Source organism: Podarcis muralis, chromosome 6 (assembly GCF_964188315.1).
Source record: "Podarcis muralis chromosome 6, rPodMur119.hap1.1, whole genome shotgun sequence".
Lineage (NCBI taxonomy): Eukaryota > Metazoa > Chordata > Lepidosauria > Squamata > Lacertidae > Podarcis > Podarcis muralis.
The window spans coordinates 41,398,031-41,411,649 of record NC_135660.1 but is presented as its reverse complement, the minus strand read 5'-3'; the positions used below and the strand labels follow the sequence as shown (position 1 = coordinate 41,411,649).

General features: G+C 47.9%; 1 protein-coding gene across 2 annotated transcripts; it reads right to left on the bottom strand.

Moving 5' to 3' along the window:
* Positions 1-286: 286 nt before the first annotated feature.
* On the bottom strand, positions 287-12,788 carry CPN1 (carboxypeptidase N subunit 1). Of its 2 annotated transcripts, none has more exons than XM_028730619.2 (9): positions 12,338-12,788; positions 9,754-9,950; positions 7,997-8,152; positions 6,893-7,075; positions 6,529-6,640; positions 5,286-5,425; positions 4,140-4,239; positions 2,975-3,093; positions 287-540 (listed from the first exon to the last, which is right to left on the bottom strand). In XM_028730619.2, the coding sequence occupies exons 1-9, from the start codon at positions 12,558-12,560 to the stop codon at positions 409-411; spliced, it is 1,362 nt and encodes a 453-aa protein (XP_028586452.2). In that variant the 5' UTR covers positions 12,561-12,788; the 3' UTR covers positions 287-408. The 2 variants fall into 2 exon arrangements, with proteins under 2 accessions (XP_028586452.2, XP_028586453.2); XM_028730620.2 differs by lacking the exon at positions 12,338-12,788 and adding an exon at positions 11,996-12,121.
* Between the last annotated feature and the right edge of the window lie 831 nt (positions 12,789-13,619).

Here is a 13,619-nt window from a genome sequence, read left to right as displayed (position 1 = left end):
CTTTTAGGAGGGGGTGAAATGGAATGAATTTCTTGTTAAAATGAACTTTCCAAGCACTGATCTGAACTAGTAGGTAGTCTTGAAGGAATATTTTGGTGTTATGTTTTCTGGCTCCTCCTTTCAATCACTATTCCCCCCTGCCCTTTTTCCTCCATGACAAGTGTGTAGGTATTTCTGTCTCCTGTGCATGCACATCATAGACCAATGCCTGCCCACCCCTTTCTAGAAGAGTTTTTTTTTTTGTCCATAGTGCAGTTAAATACTAGCCATTTAATAAACAAGAAGGTTTAGGCTCATTTCATGTTTATGGGTATCACAAGAGATGGATCTTGGAAAGTTCATCAGTCAGCCTTGTTGACATCTCATGTTCAATATCTCCACCAGCTTTCACCCAGCTGAGGTCTGCCTTCACCGCGGCGTCTCCCATTGGGCAGCTCGTGGCACAACCTTCTTATGCAGGGCTTTACTGTTGGGGACCCTGTCAGAAGCCTTTTGTACACGAGGGCTGTCCACAGTGCTCTGTCTAAGTTGGAAATGCACCTGGAAGAGAGAAGACCACTAGAGTCCACGCTGCCATTCAATGCAAAGCCACCTCCTGTACCATGTGACTCCTGCATTGGCTCAATCAAATAAGCTCAAATCCAAAATGGGTGTAAAATTAATCATCCCAAGATAGGATATGTCCATTTAAAGAGGAGCAACTCAGCAATGTCAGAGGTGCTGATACTAGGGTGGCCCTGTGTCCTGTCCTCTAATTGGGCTGTGCAAGTGGTGCCTGGGCTCTGAGCTGAGGGGGAGCCATCTCAAAGCCCAGTCAATGAGGCACTGGGCTTTGGGAAGGACGTGTGAGGCTCTGACAGAGTTCTGGAGTCCTCCCACCTCCTTTTCAAAGACTAATCAACGCTTTCCCAGCTTTGGGAAGGAGATGGGAGGGCTCTAGCACCCTGCCAGAGCCTCACACCTTCTTCCTAAAGCAGGGGGCTTCCTTATTTGCCTTTGGGAAGGCAGCGCAAGGGCTGGACGGGGGGGGGGGGCCTCCAAATTTTGGCCTCACACAGAGCATCGTAGTATTCAAGTCCACCACTACACAGTCCATGATTCAGTGATGGCCTCAAATACACTAAATGCTATGTTTCAAATGCTTGAAGCACAAGAACATGGCTTGCTACAGGTGACAAGGCCTGGCCAGTAACAAAGCTCAGTGAGTTTAAGGGGGAAAGTGTTTATTTTACTCTTTGATGGGACATGGAGGTCTTGGCTAGCGATCCAGAAAGTCAGCAATAGGTTTCCATCTCTCCTTCTACCAGCAGGTGGCTCAGCCGAGCTCTGATTCACAGCACTGCCTCCCTGCTCCACTCCCCGCCCCCAATATGCTACACCCCCTTCCAGGGTGAGGGTTTCCCTGGCAGTGGAGACTCTCAGTAAATCATCAGAAATGCATTAAGAGCATTCCAGAAAATCTGGCTGTCTCCTCTCTTGAAATGGGGTGGGGCTAAGCTGAGGAAGATCAGAAGCTCACAGAGAAGACGGGCACCTCCACAGAGTCACAGGAGGGCGGCAGGCTGTTTGAGAGGCAGAATGCAGCCTTAAGGCCCAGGAGGTTGGCGAGCTGTGGAAGGCAGCTCAGTGACTGTCCTGAAGGGGGTGTTAGGCTGCCTTTGCTTCCACAGTTAAATGCCCCTTGAAGTATATGGCTCACTTCACTGAGATCAGTGTGGGCTTCCTAGTCCTGAAAGCCCAGTCCTGTGCCAGCCCCAAGTCACAAGGGGATGGTAAACAGGGACAGTTAATGCAGAGAAATGACCATTCTAGCACCTCAGGACAAAAAGAATGCCCAGCCCCCACACTCCAGCACTGCCAAAAATGGAAACTTGCCAAACTTCCTTCTTTTGTATGGAATATGATTGCTGAGTTAAAACACAACTGTGTTACACAAGGTCCCGAGGACAAATAAATAGCAAAGCAAAAGGTCAGGGGTGAAGAACGTATCTAGAGATTCTCCAACTTTCCATTGCAGACTGGTGGGAGGCCTTCATTCTCCCTAACTACACCCCCTGCTCCAAATACAGTTTTCCAAAGCAGCTTAATAGAATTTAGAGAGGCTATTAGCTACTTGTAGTTCTACAGAATGACAGAATTAGAGCTGAGGTTAAGAGCGCTGTGTAACTAAAAAGCACCCACAGCCTTTAATCAGGGTGGGCCAAGAAAAGATGCAATAACTATTTTATATCTTTGGACAGACATTACTTAGCACTCTACCAGTTCCAGATTTGGGGCTGGGTATTTCTAAATGGCAACAAGAGTGCTCTGAGCAGTGCTGGGCTAGCAGCCAGTTTAATTTCCTACAATGCCTGAAGGTAACACTATGCGGGGAGAAATATGGGAAATTTAAACGGTGGCTAATATCAGCCACCTGGCTACTTGGAACTCTGGGATAGAATTAAGAATTAACTCTGGGATATTTTTAGGGGGGGGGGCATAGGGCAGTGTCAGTACTGGAGAAATGGGGCCTTGGCCTAAGGATGTCAGGTGCTGACATGGCCCCAGGTAGCACAGCTTGAGGAGTAGGAGCTGCATGGTTTTCTCTGCCAAGGCTCTAGTGGGGCACCTGGAGCACAAAGAGATGCAACCTTACATGAGTGGTCTGCTTTAAACTATCCATCCTGGATTTCTGTGCATCCAATGAGCAGGTCATAGACAGGGCTGAGTAGGGCAATAGTTAATGGAAATGCTGGGAGGTCTTCTCCTTACCAGTCTGGAAGAGAAGGTGAACTTCTGAAGCTGGGCTGGGCTAATGCTTTCCCATACTCTCAACGTTTCCACATTTTTATTAACCATAATTCCATGACCCAACTCTCATAGGGGTGCAGGGAAGGGTTCTTCCCACTATCTCCCAGGCGGCCCTACTCTAATTAATTGCCTGAAGGCCCAGCTTAGAAGAACCTGGCACCTTTAGCCTTCCCCCAACACTCACCTCCGTGGGTGCAGCTGGGCCCACCGTCACCGTCACTGTCTGTGGCTGGTATCCATCCGCTGATGCCGTGACTGTGTAAGTACCAGGCAGCAGCAGCCGGAAATAGTCACCATGTTCTCCTACCAGAGAGAAAGAGGGGCTGAGAAGATACAGAGAGCAGAGCCAGAGGACACCACTTGGGCTTGACTTGCCTGGCCTCAACCCCACAATTAGGGAGTCCTGGGGGGGGGCGAACCCTGGCCAGAATCAGGGTTCAGTTGGTCCTATTGCTCCCCTAAAGTGCTGAATTATGTATCTGCCCAGTGACACTCAATATGAACACAGCTCAAACTTGCAATGTGGTCTGTACCAGGCCAGAGAACAAGTTTATCTGTTTGTTTGTTTGTTTGTTTGTTTGTTTGTTTGTTTCACAATATTTCCACTTACGGTAATCACTGATACTTCCCTGCAGAAAATGCAGGGAAGGGCAGGGGTTAGCACCCCAAAATTTTAATGGGGGAAAAAAAGGCTTATTGAGCTCAATGGCCCACTGCTACAGCAGTAGATTTACTGCATCGGGGGGGGGGGGTGTTGGACTAGATGAACTCTTTGACCACTAAGATATTGAAATTGGCTGCATAAGAGACCATAAAGCTATAGGCATAAGCAGTGCTTTTTTTCCTGGGGGATACGCAGGGGTATGCATACCCCCTAAACATTTTGTGAATCTTTGTACTTTTGTCCATTTACTGTATTTATTTTTCACAATTTGAACTATAAAATGGTGATTTTCTTGAGTCAAAATGAGAGTACCCCTAAACATTATTATTTTTTTAAGAAAAAAAGCACCGGACATAACTCCTGGCCTTTTCTATTTTGTTTCTGCTTGTTTTTATATGAGAAGCTTATACCCTTTACGGCCCCTGCGTGGGGCACATGGTCACAAGGAATAGACATCTTCATAACAGACTCTCAGAACCCCTTTTAGTCTTCCAGAATGACTCACTGCGAATGTTGTTAACATAATGCAGAAAGCAGAAGAGAATCATTTTCAAAGCAAAAGTATACCTGGCAGTTTTCTGAAGGTTTTTCTTTCAGATTATAACTGTGGGACATACAAATACAGCAATGCCATTTAATTACCACCTATGATAATAGTCTGGCCTGTGTCAAACTGGGTACCGACCTGAAGTGACATCATGGGCAATTCCTTTGACTGAGATGACAGCACCTGCGAGCCTGTTGTTGTTGTCATCGGACACCAGACCTTTGATGCCCTGGTGAACCTGCAAAACACAAATACCAAACAAATAAGTGGATACCCTTAGAACTGGCGAAAGGGAGTCCACCCTGCCCTGATCCAGAATGCAGTGGTTCGGCTTTCCTAGCTCTGTGAACCTCCCTGAGACCTCTGGGTATTGGGTGTTATATAAACTCAATGAAGAAGAAGAAGAAGAAGAAGAAGAAGAAGAAGAAGAAGAAGAAGAAGAAGAAGAAGAGGAAGAAGAAGAACTCCCGAGAACAGAGCTTGACCCACACCCCACAAGTGATGCATTCTAGCTCAGTGATAAAGCACATGTTCCAAATGCAAAAGATCCCAAGAGATCCTTGGTATCTCCAGATAAGGTTGCCAAAAGCCCTGCCTGTAACTTTCTGTACAGTGGTAGCTCGGGTTAAGAACTTAATTCGTTCTGGAGGTCCGTTCTTAACCTGAAACTGTTCTTAACCTGAAGCACCACTTTAGCTAATGGGGCCTCCCGCTGCTGCGTGATTTCTGTTCTCATCCTGAATCAAAGTTCTTAACCCGAGGTACTATTTCTGGGTTAGTGGAGTCTGTAACCTGAAGTGTCTGTAACCTGAAGCGTCTGTAACTCGAGGTACCACTGTACTGAATTGGATGGATAAGTACTCTGACTTGGTTGTGGTCTGGTATAAGCAGTGCTTTTTTCTGGGGGGATGTAGGGGTACGCATACCCCTAAGCATTATGTTCATCTAAGTTTGGCCTCATCGAGTGGCAGTATTTCAGTATGAGTAAGGAAAACTAAAGTACCCCTAAACATTTTTTTTAAAGAAAAAAAGCACTGGGCATAAGGCAGCTGCCATAGAGCATTGGAGGTGAGTCTGGGGACCTAAGGCAGGTAGTGCTGACGAGAAATATAGCTAATGGGCAAAATAAAACTGACAAATTGCCAGATCAGCGTCTGCCCCTGAGGACTGGAAAGTAGTCAATGTAACACCATATTTTAAAAATGGATCCGGGGGAAATCCAGGGGGAAATGAGACAATTCTGTAGAGGGATTGGGCAGGATGACACCCTGGCAGCTTTATTACCTCCTCTATGTAGGTGATAAGTGCTTCAGCATTTTTCCGCCACTCAAAAACCAAACTGCTCTCTGGTGGAAATTTTTCGCAACTCAGTTCAAGGGTAATCTCAAAGCAATTGGTGTGCAGATAATTGAAATCTTGCATCCCTGCAAGGCAAAAAGATGAGGATATTGATTTGTTCCACAGTGGGGATGAATGCAGTCCTCCAGTCCTCTCAGTCTGACCCTGGGGACTCTCCCCAACCACACCCCTTCCTGGCTCTGCTTTCGCCTGGTTGGAGAACATGCCCTTGTCCTCTGATGATGCCTCTTGCTTACATGGACGGAAGATGGAGAGGGGCGTGTGAGTTTGTGCGGAAACCAGCCTGCTGTACAAAGGTAACCTTTATATCCAGTGCTTTTGCACCCACATGCATGTGGCCCTGGGAAGAAGCAAGTTCCCCCTCCCCTGTTTGATAAAATCACCTCAGCCCCTTGCTGGATTGTGGGGGCCAGGTAAAGAGACGTGCGTAAGTTCTGGTGTGCACAAATGTCTGAGCTCTGCAGGTGTTATGTACTGAGTTGAATAGGATCCAAAATGCAGCAGTCTGATTGGTCCTAGAACAATAGGATCCAGAATTCAGCAGTCTGATTGGTCCACAGGAGCCACCCAATCCAGCTCCAGCGGAAGTGAATCCGCAGCCTGATTGGCCTACAGGAGAATCCCGGAATCAGCCAATCACGTGGGGCCCATTGTGTAAATAATGTATATAAAGCAGACATTCTGGGGGAACTTCCATTCCTCCTCACCACTATGAGCTGAATAAAGAGCATGAAATCCACTCTTGACTCCGAGTATATTTCAGCAGGGCTGGAATGTTTTCCAAGTTACAAAGGTAAATTTCACACCCATTTCTGTGCTCAATTTGACTCTGGCCCTGTGTGCCACTGAAATGTGGCCCCCAGAAGGGTGCCCATGAAGGAATGTGCCCCTTAGAATGAAAAATGTTCCCCACCCCCACATTTCAGGAACAGGTGGAAAAACAATCATATTACAAAACAGGCTTCTTTAGGCACAGGCACCATAGGCTCTTCATCTCCTCTTCCAATGTACAGAATTTCCTGGTGGGGCCACATGTATCGTTTCTTCCCTCCAGAATAACCTAGCTGAGTCTCTCCCTTTCTCTCTTTCCTCTTCTCCCAATTTCTCCATCCCCCGTTCCTCCTACATGGTCTATTTCATATGCCCTGCCTTTCCCCCTTGGCCTTACCCTTGCTGAGCGAATACCAGGAGGCTCCATTGGTGATGCCATCAGGAAAGATATCTCCACAATTTGTACCTTGGTGCATCGTTCCATGGGCATATGAATAGCTTTTGGCCAGCTGTAAAGAAAGTGCCAAGCTAGTCATAGATTCCTACCCACTCAGTTTCATACACATTGCAGTGCACAGGCAGAATCCAGATTCAAATTCATTAATTTGTGAACAATAAAAAGACACCCATAGCTCTCAGACTTTGCAACATCAGTTCCCTGTGCTTCCCATCAAGAAGACCTACACTCCAGCACTGTTCAGAGCAAACAAAATCCAGCACCCAGGGAAAGTGCCATGGCTATTATCTTTGCTACCATTCACCTTCTGGAAGAGGCTGTCATCGGGAGTGGGGCTGTTCTGTGCTTGCCAGACGCTCCGGCTTCTCTGCTCTTGGGATTTATCATATGGGTAGTTGGCAACGACGGCACCACCATGGAGATTGGCCGAGAGAATGAAATTGTAGCTTTTCATCCACTGAATCACAGCCAAAGTCTCTGGTTCCACCTGCGAAGGGGGAGAAGCAGGGAAGTCCAGGCAAGAACCACATCCTTATTTCCAGCATTCCCAGTTTGGTACAAACATGTGGCAGAGTCCTACTAGGAGGTAGACTTCCATGACTGAGTGCTCTGCCATGTCAAGTCACCTGGTGTTGGAAAGCTATCGTATCAAGGAGAAAGGTTCTTGCATGGCCTTCCCCTTAATGTGTTCATGACCAGGTTTTTGAGGGTGGCCCACATAAAACACCTTCAGTAGTCTTCTCCTCCAGCGCTCCCCCCCCCCCCGCTTACCATATGGTGACAGCAGATGTATTGCATCCTGTGGAAATTAAAATGGTGGCAGGAGTGAGCTCTCCTAGGAATTTGGCATTTGCCCTAGTAGGCCATAGGCTTGTGCCAGGCTGGAATGTGCCACTTTTATATGTGCTGAGGAGAGGTTGTTTTGAAGAGGATCTTCAAATATGTGATTACCCTATCTGCATTGTGAAGTGGTACAGTCCTGGAAATACATGCTTTTCCTGAATGGGTAGATTGGCTTCTAGTGAAAGACCAAGAGAATGGCAAGGGGAATAAATTTTACTTCTGCACCACACAAGAAATCAACCTTGTGAACTTCACAGCCCTCACTGGTCTGATTGGTGGGTGGGATGAAACCCAAGCATCCCATATGTCCGGCTGTAGCCATGGGTCGGTGGCACTGAAACAGAACACCCAGTGTGCTGGATATTGGGAGTAAACTGGGAGATGGATATTGGATGTAGCAACACTGGAACTAATGTGGGAGTTGAGGCGAAAGAAGAAGAGAAGGATCATAGAGAGGGGAACCTGAACTGCCACAGCCCTGGAGGGGTGTCCTAAAGCGAGTGTTGTTTTTGTGAAGCACACCCAGGCAGACTAGGCATTGAGTGAGTCTACAGTAATATGTTACCTGACTCCTCCAGTTGTCTGGCAAGGGTATGTGGTGGTTGGGTCCACCCTGTTTCTCATTGTAGTACATGACAGTATTGAGGTCAGGAAAGTTTCGGTTAAGGTCGACTCCATTGGCATTGTTTCTCCCAACGAGGTATCCTAAGGGACTTTGGCTCTAGAGAAGAATGAATGGTAAACATGTGAGTCCTAGGCATGGCTAAGTGCACACCAAACCCCACCTTGCCACTTTTGTTGGTGTATGCGTCAATGAGAATTTCAGGAAACACAAGGATATGCAAAAATCTCTGGGTTTCTGAGTGTTAATCCCAGCTGGCAGGCATCTTCTGACCCTGTTTAACATTATCAGCAGCCACCATCATTTAAATTAGATTAGAGTTTGATTTATTTGCTGCTTTCCAACAGACTGTTGCACTCAAAATAGCTCAGAATCCACAGAATCCCCCGCCTCCCCTCCCAGCAGCAAATCCTCATATTTTTATGGTCAGAAATTCTTGCATCTATTTGTCCCCTAGACAACGGAACGGGGAAGCCCAATAAAGGAAAAAGTAATGAGAAGTGCAGCATGACCAATCTGGGTCTCCAGTGAGATTAAATACTTTTCTAGGCAGCGCTCCAGGACCTGTTCAGTACAGTTTCTGTTCTGGCATTTAAAGGCTAGGAATTACTGACAGTACCAGAGATGAAACCAATGCATTCAAATCAAGGAGCTCTGGGAATATATATTGACACCGCATGAGTTTCATCAGAAATCCAGTGAGAGTGGAAATAAATCAACACAATAGCTAGACCAATAGCTCTGGGGCTTGGCCCATGGGGCTCTGCTGTTAGTACCACTCTTGACAGATGAAACAAGTCCAGAATCATTAAATGGGCTTTCTAAGCATCCCAGCTTGCTTTGGTTGCCCATCACCGGAATGCAGTGGAAGGGCACAGAACTTGACTAAATCAAATCCCCAAGAAAAAAACCTCAGGGTTACTAGCTTGGCTATTACTGTGCTATGAAGGGTCAAAGTGTAAGCTGACCACTTAGGCAAAAGCATTGCTAGGTACTTAAAAAAAATCTTGGGGCACAGACTCATGACACTAATTTGCCTCTGGGCAAATTAAGAGGGAGGGTGACTGTGGTCTCACCAGCACTGTGTTCTACAAAGTGCCCAGTAAAGCAGAAGCCCTCCAGGTATTGTTGGACTCCAGTTCCCATCTGCCCCAGTCAGTCTTTCCAATGGTCATGGGTGATGGGAGTTGTAGTCCAACAACATCTGGAGGGTGATAGCTTAGCTACCCCTGCTGTAAATAAAGTAAATACCCACATACACAGAAGTTTTTAGAAGGAGGGAAAGATCCAGCAAAAGACCAGGAGCTCAGGACCCTAACAAAACCCATACACTCATTCATTAAAAAGGGACATTAAAAAGAGGGATTAAAATGTACATATACTAATTCATATCTATAGATGCAACTTTAGAAATAATTATAGTAATTTAAACATGAATTGGATCCAGACTAAGTTAGTTGAACTTAGTTCCCATTGAAATAAATGTGACTTAAGTCATGTTTATCGTAACCCATTGATTTCATTTGGATCCAAGTTTAATGACGGGTATGAGCTGTTAATGGAGTCTGATAGACTTGTCCTCCGTGACCCCACCTCCTGCATGTTTTCCCCTCTGCTATTCCTCCTTTTGCCTCCCTCAGACAACCTTCTTCCATCATCACCATGGCTACTGAGATAAGGAAGGGATGCTTGCCTGGTACCTGGGCAGCTGCCACCTCGTATCCATCTGGGTTCATGGTGGGCAAGAGGTGAATGCGCGTCTCATGGATGAGCTGCGTGACGCGCTGGTTGCCATGCCGATACTGTTCACACAGGAACTCTGCGAGCTGGAGCAGCAGTTCCCGGCCCAGCACTTCATTCCCATGCATGTTTGCCACATACTTGAACTCTGGCTCCACTGGGAAAGTGAGAGATTTGCTGATATTAGAACAGTGGCTGGAATAATACCCAGGGTTGGCTGGTGCTCTGAAAGCATAGACACTGGGAAGAAGGCAGAGGCGCATGTTCCCCATTGATGTCCCACAGGGATTAAACTCTAGCTGTGCCCTTTTGTGCTGCTGTGAAGAGTCTCTCTGTGGGGGTCATCCACCATCTACTGCAGGCTCCCCCAACCAGTTCCAGCCAGCACAGCTGATGAGCGTTGGGGTCCAAAACATCTGGAGGGCACCTGGTTGGGAAAGGCTGATCTAGTGTATCACAGAGTCACAGACAACTGCTGATGCCTTAGGCCACTTTGTGCCATTGGTCCACCTAGCTTGATGCTGTCTCAATGAACTGGCAGTGGCACTGACCGGGGAGATTCCCAACCCCACCTCGATATTCTGGCATGCAAAGCCATTGACAAAGCTTTGTCACTGAGCTGTGGCTCTTCTCCACCTTACTGAACCCCGCAAAGAATTGTGGAGTCAGGGTGGCGCAACCCCTGGGAATCTGTGCCCCAAGTGAGTTGCAAGAAGCAATGGCCTGTATGGGAGTGGTGTAATTTTTTTTGGGGGGGGGAGAAGCATTTTCTTTGATTCAGGACTGATGAGAGGGTCCATTCAAATCAGAAAGGTCAGGTTCTCTCTATGCCCTTATTTTGTACAGCCAGCTCTCCCCTTCCCAGTTCCTTCATCTCGTCTCACTGCTATGTCACATTCCAGACTTCAAAAGCCTCGAGGGGTTTTAGACTGAACTGCAAAATCAAATCAATCCTTCATCTTGGCCTGGCCTCAAATTCTTTTCTCGAAAACCACTCCCCCCCATAAAGCGGCCCCTTTAACTCCATATGCAAGACAAGCAGCCTTCAGAATACAGGAGGGCGAGGGCTTCCCCAGGCTGCAAAAGGACCCTACCTGCTGCTCAACCCCACAGTCAGAGATGGCACTATGGGGTGAAGAAGACAGTTAAATTGCACATTGGAGAAATGGAAGGGCAGCGTGCTTGCAACAACTTTCCCAGTCCCAAAGGAAACAAAACAAGGTCAAAGGGAATCCTAACGTATCCAGACACCTCTTGTGCAATCTGGCATCTGCAGACAGCCCTTTCCCTTTCTTATCCACTCTTCCTCAGCTCCTTGTCCCTCTCCTGTGTCCCTATCATCTGCCCAAACAGACGGCCTGCAGGCATTCTTATGGTACCTCCTGCTGGGTGTTTATTATGGGGTTGGTGCCATAATGTTCCCGTTGCCCATGTGCAATATCTCAACTACCTGCTTGCAAATTAAGCACCCATCTGGAAGCACCCTTAGCCAACATTGTATACTGCTGAGCTTGGAGAGAGAAAACACAGCCTCACATTCAGCCTGAGGCTCACTGGCTTTTAGCAGAATTTGCCTTGCAGGGTTGTTGTGCAGACAAAATGCTGGGCTGAATTGTGAGGGGAGGGAAAATACAGGCTGACCATTTGATACTAATGACCTTCCCACAATAAACACTTGCCCGGAAGCACACACAAAAAAAGTCTTGATCAATTAGACTCCGTTCATGTCAGTTGAAATGCCTGAGTGAATAAAACTGCTTTTGCCTGACACTGAAATTATAGCAGATAAAACTCTTTGGGGAGGGCATTCAACAACCAGGGCATCATTGTCAGATAAAAGTCCCCCCCCCTCTTGTTGATGATCATCTCACCTCTGATGGAAGAGGTACTTGGAGAAGGACCTGAGAACTCTTGCCTCTGTCTGACTCTGGTGCCTGTCGTCACCTAGCTATTGGCCTCAGCATCTACCTAAGTCAGTGCACACGCCATCCCTCGCTTCTTCCAGAGGCATTAGGCTCCACCAAAGCCACATCTGCCATAGAAGTATGAAAAGCTAGGCAGCCCCAAACGGAGGTTTCCCTCACCAGCCAAGGTTAACCATAAACTTCAAACCAGTTCCCTCAGCTCTTCTTCCTAGAATCAGAGTTGCGCAGCAGGTAGTGATCTGGACTTGAACCCCGGGGAGTTGGATTTAAATTTTACCTCAGCCACAGACCTCGGACTGCCCTTTGGACACATCTCTCTCCCTCGATTCCTCAAGTGTAAAATGAACAACAGACGAAAAGAAATACATGCCAGGTCGCCATGGCGAGTCTCTGTCAGCTGACACACGGCTGCCTCCTGCACAGCTCCTCCTCCCCACAGTCTCTGCTTGCCCTAGCTAGGAGTGCCGTGGGGCTGGGCTTTGCTGGCCACAGGGGTTCCTGGTTAGAAGCCAGGACAGCAATGAATCTCGCTGCTCCGGAATTTGGCATGGGTTGGAAGCACACAAAGAAGCAACTGCTCAGCTGCAGGGAAGGGTTACAACCCCAGGAAAACACTTACTGGGCTCATGGATGCCGGGATAGTCGCTGAACTCCAGCACATAGAGGTGGCGGCCCTGGACGCTGCGCCCAATGCTGTACAGCCTGGTAATGTATGGGCAGGCGCCCTTCACATCAAACAGGGCTTGCACCAGCTCCTCATAGCGGTGATGGAAGAAGTTCACTGAGGCAGCCACCCTCGCCAAGAGCAGGACCTTTCCAAGTATCCAGAGCCACTGAGACATCCTCCTGCGGGTGGGCGGCAGGCAGCTCTTTGCGCCGAGGAGATGTGAGCACAGCCCAGGCTCCCTGCCTACCAGGAGCTAAAGTGCAAACTCAAACCAGCTCTCTCCAGTTTCACAGCCAAGTGCCAGCCCACTGCACCTGCCGTGGTCATGGTGGGAGGGCTATCTCAGTGAATGCCCCTCACAGCTCAGGAGGAATTTACAACTCGGAGCTCTTGTGTGCTCTCTGTCTGTCTGTCTGTCTCTCTCCCCCCACCCAAAGAGTTCCTGGAGCCAGAATCCTTCCAAGCTTCTGTACATTTGGAAAGTTGTGCTGATTCCTGTTCATTTATTAACTCGAGGGTAAACAGGGGCCTAAAGCTGCCTGGCTCTCATTGCAGGCCAGGAGGAACCTGATCAAACTCTTACAAACAAGGGGCGCATTCAGGAGCTGAGGCATCTTCTGCCGAGGGCTCCAGTTGTGCCAGGACTTGGCCATTTTTCAACCCCAGACCTGAGACTCGGGACTATAAAGAAAAGCGTCTCTGAGCATGGAGAGTGCCTCCCCGTCTCCACTGAGGAACTGCACCCTGTCACACCACTTTTTCAGGATTAAGGTGCAGGGCTTCCAAAGCACAGCCGGCATGGGCCCTGGCATCTTTGTTTTTAGAAATTAAGCCCTGGTATGGCAGACGGTTTGAAATGCCACAGCCCCATGGACTAATGATGCCAAAAAAGAAGAAGCCGCAAACTAACAGTGTGTCAAATAAGGTGCCTTGCAGAGTGAATGTGGCCAAGGACAGAGGGCAGCACATTCTGTACCTGTGCCTCTGTCTCCCTTGAAGTAAAGGATTTACTCCTTAGCCTTTTCTTCTGTCCTGCAAGACAATGGGTACAGATTTTTCCTCCAGGTTTGCTCCTGAAGCCTTTCTCACGAATTAGTATAGCCGCAAGGCAGCAAAGGTTTCGGACCAGAGTTTTCCTTCTCCTAGATGGGCTGCCTCACTTCCATCTACCGCATGTGCAGTAACCACCTTCTCAGGCATTGGACCCACTATTGGTCTCATCCATTAAATCTTC